Source organism: Nycticebus coucang, chromosome 21, assembly GCF_027406575.1.
Source record: "Nycticebus coucang isolate mNycCou1 chromosome 21, mNycCou1.pri, whole genome shotgun sequence".
In the NCBI taxonomy this organism is placed as follows: Eukaryota; Metazoa; Chordata; class Mammalia; order Primates; family Lorisidae; genus Nycticebus; species Nycticebus coucang.
The window spans coordinates 50315230-50331657 of record NC_069800.1 but is presented as its reverse complement, the minus strand read 5'-3'; the positions used below and the strand labels follow the sequence as shown (position 1 = coordinate 50331657).

Genomic DNA, 16428 nt, shown 5'->3' with positions numbered 1-16428 from the left:
AAACATAAACTGTATCAGGGAATTGTGAGGGGCCCGAGCTGATCAAAAAGGAGCCTTCGTTGAGCAGAGATCAAGTATTCATTAAAGCAGGGGCTCGGATAGGGCATTGCTGGCGGAAGCAACTGCTTGTGCAAAAAAGCCATCGTCTTGAAAATGGAAAATCGGACGCCTGCGATGCCACACAGGGCACTTGCTCCTCAGGGGAGCGCTCGGTGCCTTCTTGGAGGTCTGTGGATTTGTGTACAACGCCGCAGGAGCCTGGAAGACTCAAACCAATGAATGCAGAGACTTATGACAGTTTCGATTTACATTTATACTTGTCTTTAAAGAGGACAGAGTAGTAGGAGTTTGGAATATTGAAGTACACACACAGCCGGGCGCGGTGGCTCATGCCTGTAATCCTAGCACTCTGGGAGGCGGGATCGCTTGTGCTCACGTGTTGGAGATCAGCCTGAGCTAGAGCAAGAACCCATCTCTAAAAATAGCCAGGCCTTGAGGCTGGCGCCTGTAGGCCCAGCTACATGGGAGGCTGAGGCAAGAGGATCGCTTGAGCCCAAGAGTCTAAGATTGCTGTGAGTTATGATGCCACATCACTCTACTGGGGGTGACAAAGTGAGACACTGTCTCAAAAAAATAAAGTACACACACAATTGGTATTACTTTTTCACAATACTGTCCCTGCAAATTTAAAAAGTGGAGAAGAAGGTGATTGAGAATTCTCTTTGTGGGGGGGATGCTGTATTTTGGTGCCAAATTGGGTGAATACAGTCTCTTTTAGGGTAAAAATGGAAGTGATACATTCCCACTGAAGAGAAAGCTGTTCCACTTGAGGGTTGGGACAAGTCTTGGGAACTTTCTGCCTGTTGTGCTAAAGCATCTGCCCAGAACACGTCTGTTAGAGGTTGCAGGAAGAGCAGTAGTTTTAGAATCCGCTGCCACTACATTCACCTCTACCAAGTTCTGCTGTGTCAAGTTCAGCTCTTGACTGTGCTGAATTCCTTACCAAGTGGGTGACCTTGGGCAAATTGTTTAATCTCTCTGAGCAAATGTTTCCTATCTGCAAAGTGAAGTTAATAATTTCTAACTGCTGGTTTATAATGAGGATTGTAGATTATGCATATAAAACTTGGAATGTGCTCAATCTCAACGAACGTAGGTGTAGCCTGATCAATTCACTAGCCTAGTTTTCCATTTTTATTTTTTATCCTAGTGAACATGTTTATGATTTTACAATCTTAGAACAGGTAGAACCATTACAAATTTTACAACTCATAGCTGATTTTGTATTTTTGACAGTACTATCTTGTGTCCAATGATTAAACTCTTCCAGGTTTTGTTTTGGGAAGTTAGGGGGGATTTTGACCTCTCCCTCATCTTATTCCACATTTGTCAATTAACAAGAGCTATTAAGATAGAAACCAGATAGTTTCTTTGAGAGTTCTCAGCACATGTAAAAATTGAACAGTAGTTCATCCTGACTCAGCTTTGATCTCCAACAGGCAGTGTCATTGGTGTTTTCCCCTGGTTGTTTGGATTTTTCTCCTATAATTGCTGGGGCAGGGGACTAGGTGGACAAAAATGGAAGGGAAAGAGTGAGACTGAGTTAAGAGGAAGGGCAATAAATTCACCTTTATACACTGATCCTAAGAAAGTTCCTCATTGGGCAGCGCCTGTGGCTCAGTGGGTAGGGTGCTGGCCCCATATACCCGGGGTGGTGGGTTCAAACCCAGCCCTGGCCATACTGCAACAAAAAAATAGCTGGGCATTGTGGCGGGCACCTGTAGTCCCAGCTACTGGGGAGGCAAGAAAATCGCTTAAGCCCAGGAGTTGGAGGTTGCTGTGAGCTGTGTGATGCCACGGCACTCTACCGAGGGCGATAAATTGTCCCCAAACCAAAAAGCTAATAAGGCCACCCTCAAGTAGGAACTACAGGTTTGTGAAAAAAACACCAAAGGAAACATGATCCATTCCACAAGTGTAGGGTGTCCTGAATTCATGAAGTGTTATATGCTCATGTTCTGTCCAATCAGAATTACCTTTAGAAATGACTAATCTGGCTCAGCACCCGTAGCTCAGTGAGTAAGGGCAGGGGCCACATACATCGAGGGTGGTGGGTTCAAGCCCAGCTCAGGCCTGCTCAACAATGACAAATGCAACCAAAAATAGCCGGGCGTTGTGACGGGCGCCTGTAGTCCCAGCTACTTGGGAGGCTGAGGCACAAAAATCACTTAAGCCCAAGAATTTGAGGTTGTTGTCAGCTGTGAGGCCACAGCACTCTACCGAGGGTGACACAGTGAGACTCTGTCTCAAAAAAACAAAAAAATGGCGGTGCCTGTGGCTCAAGGAGTAGTGCACCGGCCCCATATACAGGGGTGGTGGGATCAAGCCCAGCTCTGGTCAAAACTGAAAAAAAAAAAAAAATAGAAATGACTAATCTTGAACATATGGAGCTCCATGGGTGGGCAGGAAGCTCTGGTGGCCAAGTCTACAGCAGCCTCCTTCTCTGCCCAAGGCCTGAGCATCCAATGTGAGGGGGAATGCTACACAACATGCATTTGGCAGCCAGGCTCAGACCACGCACAGCATCCAGCTGAATAGATCTCCTTTGAGACCCCATTTCTCAGCACCTCACTTGGTCCAACCATTTCTTGTCTCGGTTGTCATTAGAGATTTTGACAGTCATTTTGCTTGGACCTAACACCCAGAGTTAGGGGCAGAACAGCATGAAAGTTCAATGTGGGGGCCAGGCTTAGTGGCTCACAGATGTAATCCTAGCACTCTGGGAGGCCAAGGCAGATAGATTGCTTGGGCTCAGGAGTTCTAGACCAGCCTAAACAAGAGTGAGATCCCCATCTCTACCAAAAATAGCTGGGCGTTGTGGTGATCTCTTGTAGTCCCAGCTGCTTGGGACGCTGAGGCAAGAGGGTCGTTTGAGCCCACCAGTTTTGAGGTTGCTGTGAGCTGTGACACCACATCACTTTACCCACAGTGACAAAGTGAGACTCTGTCTCAAAAAAAAAAATAAATAAAAATTCAACCTGAGAGCTAAATATGGCACCAAGTTCCAGTGCTGGCCCTTGTTAGCTATGCATCCTTCAAGCAAGGAACAACTTCTCTGATCCTGTTTCTTCATTGGTTAAAAGGGGATAGTAATAATTCGTACCTTAAGGTTGTTTGAATGAAAAGTGTTAACGGGGGGCAGCGCCTGTGGCTCAAAGGGTTGAGCGCTGACCCCATATGCCAGAGGTAGTGGGTTCAAGCCCAGCCCCGGCCAAAAACTGAAAAAAGAAAGAAAAGTGTTAACGGACATTAAAGAGTTTAGCACAAAAACTGGCCAAGCATGGCAGGTGATCTAAAGCTGACTTTGGCCAATGAAGCAATAAAGGAGTGTGTTAAAAGGATCTAAAGCTGGCTTGGTGCCTGTAGCTCTGCGGCTAAGGCACCAGCCATATATACACAGGAGCTGGCGGGTTCAAACCCAGCCTGGGCCTGCCAAAGAACGACAACTACAACAACAACAACAACAACAACAAAAAATAGCTGGGTGTTGTGGTAGGTGCCTGTAGTCCCAGCTACTTGGGAGGCTGAGGCAAGGGAATCGCTTAAGCCCAAGAGTTTGAGGTTGCTGTGAGCTGTGACACCACTGCACTCTATGAAAAGCAACATAGTGAGACTCCGTCTCAAAGAAAAAGTATCTAAAGCTCTGAACATCATTAGGAAAGCTGGAGAGTGAGTCTTGAGACTTCCAGAAAGACACTGCAGTGCTGGTCTGATGAGAAAACTGCTGCTGTTGCTGATGCTGTACTAATTGCTACAATTTGCGTTGTTGCTACTTCTACACCAGAAACTCGGTTTTGTGGGTATGTTCCACGATCAACACATGAAAGAGAGCTCCTAGTCCCTTTCTTGAGTCAAGGACTGGCGTAGGTGCATCCCTGGGACTGTGCCTGGCCCTAGTTCAGGGGAAGCTGGGAAAGTCAGTGTCTGGCATTTTCAGCTACTCTAAATGGAGGTAGTTCTTGCACTTCTGGAAGGCTTATAATGTAGGGGACTCCCTAAATATAGGAAGGGGTTCAGTTAGTAGGCAGCCAACCCAAAACAACAAAGACACCATTGATATGGAAAAATAAGAGATGTTGGCTAATACCCTATAAGCGTGTTACATCTCTGTCATTCTGCACATTGAGATCAAAATATGAACACTATGAGGCCTTCTGGTAAAGAGTGCTGGTTGCCTAGCCAACATTCTCCCTTTCTCCCTTACTGTCAAAACCCCTTTTTGGGGGGGTAATCATGTGTCCAGCTAATGAGCCAGACAGTGCAGCCTCCAATCTAGGCAAGCGTGGGTAGTTAGTCAGATGTAAGCAGAGTCATCAGTGAGGTTTCTGGGAAAGCTTTTAACAGTCATGTTGCTCTTCCCCCTTCATCTTTTTTCCTTGCTCAGAACATAAAAGCTCCAATAACCATCTTGTGATAATGCAGCAACCCTAACATTGGAAGCCCTTGCCTTTGAGTGTCTGATGACATGGCATACCAGCCTTGGACCACCTGACACTATTCTTTTATGTGATGGAAAAAAATTAACTTGTTTCTCATTCAGGTCATTATTATTTTGCTGACAGTAAGTCCTTACTAATACCAAGCTGGTCTCAGTGGTTTCACAGGTGCTTCTCTTCTAGCAATCCAAGAGGTCATTATCCTCCTGCGCATAAGAAAATCCCAGAAATGCGCTTGAGGCCCCAGAGCTGCTGGCCACAGTGTCAGGGGTGCAGCCAATGGACTTGGACACAGCTTCCTGGGTGAACTCTGGGTCAAAGTGTTTCAGGTCAGCAGGTCCTTCCTGTCAACAGAAGCCAATGATGAGGAGGGAACACTGGAGTCACAGTTGCCAAGAGATCACAGCGTCTCAGAGAGGGAAGTCAGGACTCTCCTCCAATTGGATGATTCTAATTAGCCACTGGTAATTAATGTTTAAACACTAACCACCAGCCGGGCGCAGTAGGTCATGCTTGTAATCCCGGCAGGTGGATTGCCTAAGATCATGGGTTCAAGACCAGCCTGAGCAAGAGCAAGACCCTGTCTCTAAAAATAGCTGGGTGTTGTGGTAGGCGCATGTAGTCCCAGTTACTTGGGAGGCTGAGGCAAGAGGATCACTTGAGGCCCAGAGTTGGAGGTTGCTGTGAACTATGATGCTACGGCACTCCACCAAGGGTAACAAAGTATGACTCTGTCTAAACAAATAAATAAACAAACAAACACTAACTGCCTTCACCACACATCAAAGCACTATAAATTAAAACAATGAAATGCTGTTTTTTCCTTACCAAAGTAAAGTACTTTGCAAAGTACTTTCCTTTGCAAAGTAAAAAACAGTAACAACACACACTACAAAGGGCCAGTAAGATACGAACTCCCTAGCAGACTCCACTGGTAAGAAGTAGATTGTTTTCCCTTCCACAAGGTAGGATCAAGAACCTAAAAATGTTCACATTCTCTGACCTGGCAATTCCCCATCAGGAATCCATCTTAGCGAAGTGACCAGAACTCTGGGCAAAGACATATACGTAAAGAGCATGTTATGATAGAGAGAAAAAAAAAAGGTAATAAACCAAGGTTCACCATTAGAAGCATGGTTGAATGACTGGGCACGGTGGCTCACGCCTGTAATCCTAGCACTTCAGAAGCCAAGGTGGGTGGATTGACTGAGCTTACAGGATTGAGACCAGCCTGAGCCAGAGCAAGACTCTGCCTCTAAAAATAGCTGGGTGTTGTTTAGGGCACCTGTAGTCCCAGCTACTCAGGAAGATGAGGCAAGAGAGTTTGAGCCCAAGAGTTTGAGGTTGCTGTGAGCTATGATACCACAGCACTACTGAGGACAACAAAGTGAGACTCTGTCTCAAAAAAAAAAAAAATGGTCGAGTAAAATATGTTACAAATGTTAAGATTGAAATATGCAGCCACTAAAAATGATATTTATAAAGTTCCATATGATATACAGAAATAACAGTTTTTAGCAGAAAACTAGGGAACCCAGGCATGGTAATGCGTGCCCGTAGTCCCAGCTACTTGGGAGGCTGAGATGGAAGATCACTTAAGGCCAGGAGTTTGAGGCTGCAGTGAGCTATGATCAGATCACTGCACTCCAGCCGGGGCAATAGAGCAAGACCTAGTAATTTAAATAAATAAAATTTTTAAAACAAGGGGAGAGGGCCGTGTCTGTGGCTCAAGGAGCAGGGTGCTAGCCCCACATGCCAGAGGTGGTGGTTTCAAACCCAGCCCTGGCCAAAAAAAAAAAAACATGAGCATATGTAATTTCCTTGTTGCCATAGTTTATCTGTAAAACACTGTCTTTGAAGATTAAAAAAAAAAAACAACAAGGGGAGAAAGGCCATGTGCAGTAGCTCATGCCTATAATCCTAGCAATCTGGGAGGCTGAGGGGGGCGGATTGCTTGAGCCTGGGTTCGAGACCAGCCTGAGCCAGAGCTAGACCCCACCTCTAACAACAACAAAATAAAAAGGGCTTGGCACCTGTAGCACAGTGGTTATGGTGCCAGCCACATGCACCGAGGTTGGTGGGTTGAGCCTGGCCGGGCCAGCTAAACAAAAATAACAATTGCAACAAGAAAATAGCCAGGCATTGTGGCAGGCACCTATAGTCCCAGCTACTTGGGAGGCTGAGGCAAGAGAATCACTTATGCCCAAGAGTTTGAGGTTGCTGTGAGCTGTGATGCCACCGCATTCTACCAAGGGTGACGTAGTGAGACTCTCTCTCTCAAAAAAAAAAAAAAAGACTGGAAGGAAATATGCCTTTATCTTAGTTGGTGATATAATAAGCATTTCCCTGATGCTGCTTTAAATTTCTCTGCTTTATACAAACATTTTCTACAAGGACTATATCACATTGTTTTTATTATCAGGAACAAGTCTAAAAATAGAAAAAGATAAAACATCTCTGTGGTGGTTGGCTCTGTCTGGGTGTCCTACGTGACACAGGACTTTAAAAACCATAAAAGGCCCTGTAGTTATTGGTGCTAAAGATAAAGGGCAGCAGCCTGTCACCCAAGAACTGAGCTAGCAGGCAGGACTTAGAGGTTCTAGACCCAGTTTTGCCTCTAAGTTGCTGTGTGGCCTTGGACAAATCAGCCAGCCTCTTGGCCCTCCCCCACCCCAATTTTTCCATCTATCTAAAGAAAGCTGGCCCACATATTAAGCTCCCACCAGATATGGAAATCCAGAAGGTAGAACGCCGTGACCTCTTACCACATTTGGATTGAAGGGTGGAATCAGCCTCTTGTGGTACAAGTCATCCCAGTTTATGGGGCTGAAGAATACATGATTCTTTATCTCAAGCTGCAGGAAGAAAGGGCTAGTTAGATGTAGCCTCCCCATAGGCACTCCACCCCCCCCCCCACATCTGCAGGGGCCCCGATTCTACCAGCAGCTGGCTGTCAACTGGAAAGTAACTGGCAGTTCTGGCTGGTTTGCTGGGACAAGAAAGCATTCTGCAGCCAGGCCTCTCCCATCATCCAGAATCCAAACCTTTCTCCCCCACGGCATCTGTTTAGTCTGCAGCTATTTACTGAGCATCTACTGTGTGCCAACTATTTACTGAGCACCTTTTTTGAGCTCCTGCACCATCCTAGGCTTTGGAGGCATGTCACCAAACCTGTTCTGTCAGGGGAGGGCATGGAAGGCTCCCAAGGGGTGCTTGGGGCCTCTCCCCTCATTCTGATTCAGTACATCTTGAGTCTTTCAGAATGCAAACCAGAGAAATAGACCAAATCAACTCACTAAGAAAGGTTAGAGAAGTAAAACTCCAAGAAAATCTGCAGATTTCTAGAAACCCGGAATTTAGGACTTGGACTGGGCCATGATTCACCCTGTCTTTATGAATTAAAATCAACATCGGCACCAATGTCTTCCTCTTCATAGTAGAACCTTCCTCATACCTGTGTATCTCAAAAAATGATTCCCCAACTCCCTGGATCAGAACCCCCTAATCAACTGGTGAAAAAGCCAGATCTGAGAATAGAATAATAGATGCTGGAGGGCAGAGTGGGAGAAGAAACTACCAAATGGGTACACTAAATGTGTGAATGGGTGCTGGCTACACAAAAAGCCCAGAGCAGGCCTGGCATGGTATTTCACACCTGTAATCCCAGCACTTTAGGAGGCCGAAGCTGGGAGGATCACTTGAGACTAGTTGTTGAAGACCAGCCCGGGCAACACAGCAAGACACTGTCTCTACAAAACATAAAAGTAAATCAATAGGGCGGCGCCTGTGGCTCAGTGAGTAGGGCACTGGCCCCATATACCGAGGGTGGCGGGATCAAACCCAGCCCCGGCTGAACTGCAACCAAAAAATAGCCGGGCGTTGTGGCGGGCGCCTGTAGTCCCAGCTGCTCTGGAGGCTGAGGCAGGAGAATCACGGAAGCCCAAGAGCTAGAGGTTGCTGTGAGTCCTGTGACATCATGGCACCCTACCGAAGGCGGTAAAGTGAGACTCTGTCTCTACAAAAAAAAACCAAAAATAAATAAATAAATAAAAGCCTAGACTTGGCTCGGCACCCGTAGCTCAGTGAGTAGGGCGCCAACCACATACACTGAAATTGGCAGGTTCGAACCCGGCCTGGGCCTGCTAAACAACAATGACAACTGCAATCAAAAAATAGCAGGGCGTTGTGGTGGGCACCTGTAGTCCCAGCTACTTGGGAGGCTGAGGCAAGAGAATCGCTTAAGCCCAAGAGTTGGAGGTTGCTGTGAGTTATGACACCACAGCACTCTACCAAGGGTGACATAGTGAGACTCTGTCTCAAAAAAAAAAAAAATAAGCCTAGACTTCCCCACTATGCAATACACCATGTAACAAGCTGCAATTGTATCCTCTAAATCTATCTATCTATCTATGGGTTTTTTGGTTTATTTTTGTTTTTTGTTTTTTTTTTTTTTTGAGACAGAGTCTCACTCTGTGCCCTGGGTAGAGTACTGTGGCATCATAATTCACAGCAATCTCAAACTCTTGGGCTCAATCAATCCTCTTTCCTCAGCCTCCCAAGTAGCTGAGACTACAGGTGCCAGCCACAACGGCTGCTATTTTTTGAGACGGGTTCTTACTCTTGTTCAGGCTGGTCTCGAGCTTGTGAGCTCAGGCAATCTACCTGCCTCAGCCTCCCAGAGTGCTAGGATTACAGGTGTGAGCCACCTCGCCCAGCCTAGAGGAATCTTCTAAAAATGTAAATGGGTCATGTCACTTCCCTGCTCAAAATCCCCGGAAGCTTGCTACTGTCTTCATTCCCACCACAGGACTTTTGCATGTGTTACGCCCTGGGTCTGGGGTGCCTTTGCCCAGCTCTCCACATGACTGGCTCCTTTTATCGAAGCCTCACAAACATCTTAATTGTCACCTCCTCTGAGAGAACCTTCCTGACCATACTAGAGTGAATCTGTCCCATCTCCCATTGTTGTCTGTCTCAGCTCACCATTCATTTCCTTCCTGACACTTGTCACACTTTATGATACTGCTACATAATTTTTTTTTGGTCATCCCTAAATGGGCAGAGACCCAGTCTATTGAATCCCTAGCACCAAGTTCAATAACCCCCTGTACAGCAGGTGCTCAGTAAATATTGACTAAGAGAACTAGACTACAGACAACAGTCAGCTGGCAGCAGCAGTGAATTTCCTAGTGAACTAGTCAGCAGCGCCTGACTTTAACGGTGGTAGGACACATGTCCAGCCTTCTGAGCTGCCTTTCCAGGAAACCGAAAGCCACACGAAGGGCCAGTGCTGCACTGGCAGGTCACCTACGAAGTCTGCTTTGGAGCCCAGCCGCTGCTTCTGGTCCTTATGGAGAAGACCCTGCAGGAGGTCGCAGGCAGCCACCGTCCGGCCCCCAGGGATCTGCAGTGGCTGGTGTAGAATGTTATCATACATCTGGGCCACATCTTGACTGTAGAAGGGTGGCTGGTGGGAAAGAGAGAGAGAGCAGGTGGAGGATCACCCATGTGAAAGGGGGTAAAGCCTCAGGGAGACGCAGAGTAAGCTGGGCAGCTGGGAGGATTCCCCAGACCTGGGTGTTGTGCCATGGCTCACATGGTAGACGAGAGAGACAGGACCTTCAGGCTTCTAGCATGGTGAGGAGGGGTTCTGGGAAGGCCGGGGGTCTCTCCTCACCAGCATGAGGCTTGTGAACGTCCCAGGAGCATCCCCTGGTCTATCTCTCTCTCTTTCTAGCACTGCATTTGCAGAGCAATGTTACAAGGACATGGACTTCACACTTGGCAAAGTTTGTACTCCCACCCTCCTCATTTTATCCAAGCCTCATAAACATCCAGGAGAGGCTGGGATTTTTCAGAAGGGAACGCAAGGCTCAGAGCAATTACACACAGATCTGGGAAGAGACCAGGCAGGGGCCACTTTTCTTTCTAGCTGCTCTTCCTCCCACTTCTCTGCCAGATGTTCCTTCTGACTCTGCTGAGCCTGTGCCTTTTTACACACCAGGCTATGTGGGTGAAATCCCCCAGAGTAAATTGGCGCATCCTGGGGCGAGTCGACGCATGCCTCCACCTAAGCAGGCAGCCCTGGGTTGGTTCCACAATCTACTGGGACACAACCTCTCTTGGCCTCAATTTCCCTCTCAGTAAAATAAAAATAACTCCATTTCCTTCAGTGTCAATCTCCAAAGGCTGTTTTGATGTACCCAAGGCGAGACAGTGTATTGTAAACTGTAAAGTGCTAAACTAACATTATTGGAAAGATCTATAATCCTCACATTCACTTTGGCATTCATTTTTTTAGCCTGGAATGAAGAGATGGTTTGTTCAGTTCCCTGACCAGAGTTGTGTGGACCACCTTGGGAGAGACCCAGCCCAGCTCGCTGCAGACCCAGATGTCCCCTGCAGACGGCTACCTGCTACTCACCAGGCCCTGTAGCATCTCGTAGAGGACTGCCCCCAAGCACCACCAGTCCACTGCACGGTCATAAGGCTCTTTCCGAAGCACTTCGGGAGCCAAGTACTATTAGAAGGAAGCACACTTGTTTGAAGTAAGTTGTTCAGCCTCAGTTGCCCCACCTCTAAACATGGTCTTAATACTTAGAGGAGGATCGGGGAGGGCTGATCCTGCTGCTGTGTCCCATGACTGCACATGGTTCATTCACCATCCATTTGTGCAGAGCCCTTTCCCAGGTGCTATGGATTGGAAGGGTTCAGGAAGCTTTTCCCAACTGTACATGTTGGGAACCACAGAAAAGTACAGCCACAGTGGGAAAGGGGCCTGCAACCCTGGCTATGATCCACTCACCAAGCCATAATTCTAGTTCAGCAGTCTCCCTGGCAGTTTTATTTTTGTTTTTTTTCTCTGTTGCCCTTGGTATAGTACTGTGGTGCCATAGCTCACAGCAACCTCAAATGCCTGGGCTCAAATGATCTTCTTGTCTCAGCCTCCTGAGGCATGCACCACAACACCCGGCTAGTTTTTCGATTTTTTTTTTTCTTTTTTTTTTTTTTGAGACAGAGTCTCACTCTGTCGCCCTCGGTAGAGTGCTGTGGCATAAGAACTCATAACAACCTCAAATTTTGGGGTCCAAGTGATCCTCTTGCCTCAGCCTCCCAAGTAGCTGGGACTACAGGTGCCTGCCACAATGCCTGGCTACTTTGGTTGCAGTTGTCATTGTTGTCTGGCAGGCCTGGGCTGGATTCAAACCCGCCAGCTCCAGTGTATGTGCCTGGCACCCTGGCTGCTGAGCTACAGGCACCAAGACACATCACCTTTTTCATTATTCAGCCACTGCTGTGGTACCAGAGAGCACAGACAGGGGTTGTTTCCATTGTTTGAGGGCCTGCATTTATATTAGTACATATTTTTAAACAGCCCCCAGCAGGAATTCAGCGTGCCCATTTCATGGATGAGGAAGCCAAGGCCCTGGGAAGTTAAATGACCTGAGATTACATACCAACTAGGGCTTAGGGTTGTGTGACTCTGCCCTTCCCCAGACCCATGTGGTCTCAGGGTGGCTTTGTCTGTTGCTGAGACCCCTCTCCTAAGGGCAGAGACACTAGGTTAAGAGGTCCTTTTTTGGCAGGAATCAAAGCTCTGCCCCTTGTTTCTGTCCTGGTATGCATGGCGCGCGTCCACCTGTCAGTATGAGCATCGGGGTCACCTCCTCTCTCCTACCCTGTCCTCTGTCGCTAAGGTTTCCAGCACAAGTATCAGCCACATTTACTCACACTTGTCCGTCAGCCTCCCTGCTGCAAGTACTGTACGTACTCCCAGGGTTTTCCTACATCAGGGATACTGAGAGCCCATCAGATGCCTCCTCTGGGCAGATGAATTACAAAAAGCACCCTGGGGCGGCGCCTGTGGCTTACTGGGTAGGGCTCTAGCCTCATATAACGAGGGTAGCGGGTTCAAACCCAGCCCCAGCCAAACTGCAACAAAAAAATAGCCGGGCGTTGTGGCAGGAGCCTGTAGTCCCAGCTACTTGGGAGGCTGAGGCAAGAGAATCTCCTAAACCCAGGAGTTGGAGGTTGCTGTGAGCCTTGTGACATGATGGCACTCTACCGAGGGCGATAAAGTAAGACTCTGTCTCTACACAAAGTAAAAAAATTAAAAAAAACAAAACAAAGAAAAAGCCCCAGGGAGGCTGACGGACAAGAGTTGGAGGTTGCTGTGAGCTGTGATACCATAGCACTCTACGGAGGGCGATAGTGAGACTCTGCCTCAAAAAAGAAAAGAAAAGAAAAGTAATGTATGGGGCCTCCTGTCTCCTGTATGAGCCTGGGGTCCACATTCTCTGCTCCCCATCCTTGGCAGAGTCCAGGAAAGGGATGGCTGGGCTGTCAGGCTCTGGGGGGCCAGCTTTGCCCAGCAAACACTTGCCTCACAAATACAAACACAGGCACTGGCTCCTGCTCAGAGGTGGTTCCAGAGTCCCTTGGTTCCCTGAGAACCAAACTGAGGAGGTCCATCAGATCCAAGAGTCAGCTTTTCAAGCTGAACCCAGCCTTTCCTTTGGACAAAAAGGGAGCAGCTGAAGTACTGCCCTAAGCCAGGTGGGGAGAGGTCTCCTAGTTTGTAGCCTCAGTCCTCCTCCCATGCCCTCCCTGATGTCTGCCCAAGGCATTGGGGACCTCTTCAGGTTCAAGGTCCAAGAGTGATGGAGTTCAGGGAAAGGTTTTAACTTCAGGGCTGCAAGGAGGCCTTGGCAGGACAGACAGATATGTGAATTGCTGCTGAGACCTGGGAATTTTAAAACTCCAGCCTCTTGGCAGCTAGAAGATGGAGGAGGACCAGTGTTTTGCACTTGTAAGCTCCGACTTAACTCTCAGGCCAGGTCCTTCTGCTGCATGTGTACTTCACCCTGTAGGGCAGTGCTCTCCAGTACAGCCACTAGCCACAAATGGGTATAGAACACTTAAAATGTGGTTGGTCCAGGGTGGTGCCTATGGCCCAGTGGTAGGGCACTGGCCCCATATACTAAGGGTGGCAGGTTCAAACCTGGCCCTGGCCAAACTGCAACAAAAAAAATAGTGGGGTGTCATGGTGGGTGCCTGTAGACCCAGCTACTCGGGAGGCTGAGGCAAGAGAATCGCCTAAGCCTAGGAGTTGGAAGTTGCTGTAAGCTGTGTGACGCCACGGCACTCTACCGAGGGAGATAAAATGAGACTCTATCTCTACAAAAAAAAAAAAAATGTGGCTGGTCCAAATTGAGATGGGAAGTCCACGCCAGATTTCAAAGATTTATTTAGGGACAAAAATATTAAAATATTTCAATAATTTTTATATGATTGTATGTTGAAATGAGAATATTTTAGATATATTAGGTTAAATAAAATGTATCATTAAAATTAGTTTTACCTGTTACTTTTCATACCTTTTCTTTTTTTTTTTAAAGATTTTTTTAGAGATGAGGTCTTAGTTCTGTTACCCAGGCTGGAGTGCAGCCTTGAACTCCTGGGGTTAAGCCATCCTCCCACCTCAGCTTCCTGAGTAGCTGGGACTACAGGGCATTCACCACCATGCCCAGCTAATTTTAAATTTGTTTTAGAGTCAGGGTCTTGTTATGTTGCCCAGGGTGGTCTCAAACTCTAGGCCTCAAATGATTCCCCTACCTTGGCCTTCTGAAGTACTGGGATTATAGGCATAAACCACCATGCCTGGACATTTTACTTTTTAAATGTAGCTGCTGGCAAATGTTAAATTGTGTATGTGGCTTGCACTTCTGTTTCTGTCCCTACTGAACAATACCGCTGTGGAGCTTCACCAGCAGCTGGCTGGGTCTCTGCAGCCCTAGGGCTGGTGTCCAATTACACAGATGAGGAAACCAAGGCTCTGTGCACAGCCAGCTCAGGGGAAGTGCTCCCGTCAAGAGAGTGAGTCCCCTCAGCTGTAATCTGTTGGCTTTAATCAGGAACTATACCCTCAACTACTCCGACTGGCCCACTCCTAGGATGCATATACTTACCTCGGGGGTGCCACAGAAGGTGGACGTGGTCTCCTTGGGCTCGACACCTTCCTTGCAGAGGCCGAAATCTGTCAGTACAATGTGTCCCTGAGGATGGGGGTGGGCAGGAACAGGAGGGTGGTCTAAGCCTGACAGGGCATGGCCAGGCCTAACCCCAAAGACCAGATGCCACTCTCCAGGGCAGCAGCTGTGGAATCTGATGCCCAGGAACAGACTGGAGGCTCCACTCAGACCCAGGGTCCCTGGGCATCATGGAGACACAGCATTTCACAGTCTGCTCCCAGCTCATGATAGTCTCAGACCCATCCCTGCAAGAGTGGCAGCTCCAGGATGTCCTTGCTGGACAGCAACCTCCTTAACAGAAGGCTGGGGACTCAGAAAGTAACACAGCTGGTGGCAGCCGGGCAGTGAGGACACTGCCCTCACCCAAAGCTATGCCCTTCCCCAGGGGCAATCCACATCCAGTGACCAGTGGACGCAGGGACACAAAGGCCCACAGTCTTTGCCTCAGTGTGGGACAATCCTAACTAGGTACCTGCTCAGGCCCTTTCTCTTAGGCGATTCTCTTGCCTCAGCCTCCCAAGTAGCTGGGACTATAGGCACCCGCCACAATGCCTGGCTATTTTTTTGTTGCAGTTTAGTCGGGGCTGGGTTTGAACCCCCCCTACCCTCGGTATATGGGGCCAGTGCCTTACTCAATGAGCCACAGGTGCTGCCCTCAGTTCCGTTTTCTTAACCCCCTTAAAGATATTTCACCTCTCTCTTTTTTGAGACAGTTTTACTCTGTTGCCTTGGGTAGAATGCCATAGCGTCATAGTTCACAGCAACCTCTAACTCCTAGGCTCAAGCAATCCTCCTGCCTTAGCCTCCAGAGTACCTGGGACTACAGGTGCCCACCACCATGTCTGGCTAGTATTTCTATTTTTTGTTTTGTTTTAGTTTTTCTGTTTTTATTTTTTTTTTTTTTTTGTAGAGACAGAGTCTCACTGTACCGCCCTCGGGTAGAGTGCCGTGGCGTCACACGGCTCACAGCAACCTCTAACTCCTGGGCTTCCGCGATTCTCTTGCCTCAGCCTCCCTAGTAGCTGGGACTACAGGCGCCCGCCACAACGCCCGGCTAAGTTTTTCTGTTTTTATTATTATTATTTTTGAGACAGAATCTCGCTTTGTTGCCCTTAGTAGAACGCCATGGTGTCATTGCTCACAGCAGCCTCCAACTCTTGGATTCTCTTGCCTCAACCTCCCAAGCAGCTGGGACTACAGGTACCCACCACAATGCCCTGCTATTTTTAGAGATGAGGTCTCGCTCTGGCTCAGGCTAGTCTCAAACCTGTGATATCAGGCCATCCACCTGCCTTGGCCTCCCAGAGTGCTAGGATAAATTGTGTGAGCCACCATAGCCAGTTTTTCTATTTTTAGTAGTGATGGGGTGTTACTCTTGTTCAGGCTGGTCTGGAACTCCTGAGCTCAAAGAATCCCTCACCTCAGCCTCCCAGAGCCCTAGGGCTACAGGTATGAGCTACTGCGCATAGCCAGTATTTTATCTTTGAGAGTGTTCCCCAGTAAACCTTCTGCTCTCACCTTGCCATCTCAGGGTCTGGTTCTAGGGAACCCAGTCAAAGACACAATCCACCAGCCTCCCCCCGACTCTGCCCCTGCCCCACACAGACCACATGTACTCATGTGTGCACCCACATATACACATACAGGGTCTCATGTGCAAAGCACGTATACGTGTGTGTACACATGCATGGGCACAGAGGTACACACATCCTTGTGTGTATCCTCTACCCAAATGTACACATGTACAATGCACATACACCCACATGCACAGACATGGTCAGCACACACGAACAGCCACGTCCATACACACACCAACCTGGCAGTCCAAGAGAATGTTCTCTGGTTTCAGGTCCCTGCAGAAAATAAGAGAAAGGAGCCTTGTGTGTCTCTGCCATTTAGGA

At 48.0% G+C, this 16428-nt stretch overlaps 1 protein-coding gene across 10 annotated transcripts in view; it reads right to left on the bottom strand.

Annotated features, from left to right (window-relative positions):
- Positions 1-16428, bottom strand: part of SGK2 (serum/glucocorticoid regulated kinase 2) — a 28024-nt gene that overhangs the window by 262 nt on the left and 11334 nt on the right. For 7 of the 10 annotated variants that reach the window (XM_053573373.1, XM_053573372.1, XM_053573377.1 and 4 more), the window contains 6 exons: positions 16344-16380; positions 14465-14551; positions 10921-11016; positions 9808-9963; positions 7262-7351; positions 1-4840 (listed from right to left, as the gene is read on the bottom strand). In XM_053573373.1, the coding sequence (XP_053429348.1) occupies positions 4676-4840; positions 7262-7351; positions 9808-9963; positions 10921-11016; positions 14465-14551; positions 16344-16380 (631 nt within the window). In that variant the 3' untranslated portion in view covers positions 1-4675. Of the gene's footprint in view, positions 4841-5498; positions 5547-7261; positions 7352-9807; positions 9964-10920; positions 11017-14464; positions 14552-16343; positions 16381-16428 lie in introns of those variants that run through there. The other 3 variants (XM_053573368.1, XM_053573378.1, XM_053573374.1) reach the window with 3 other exon arrangements.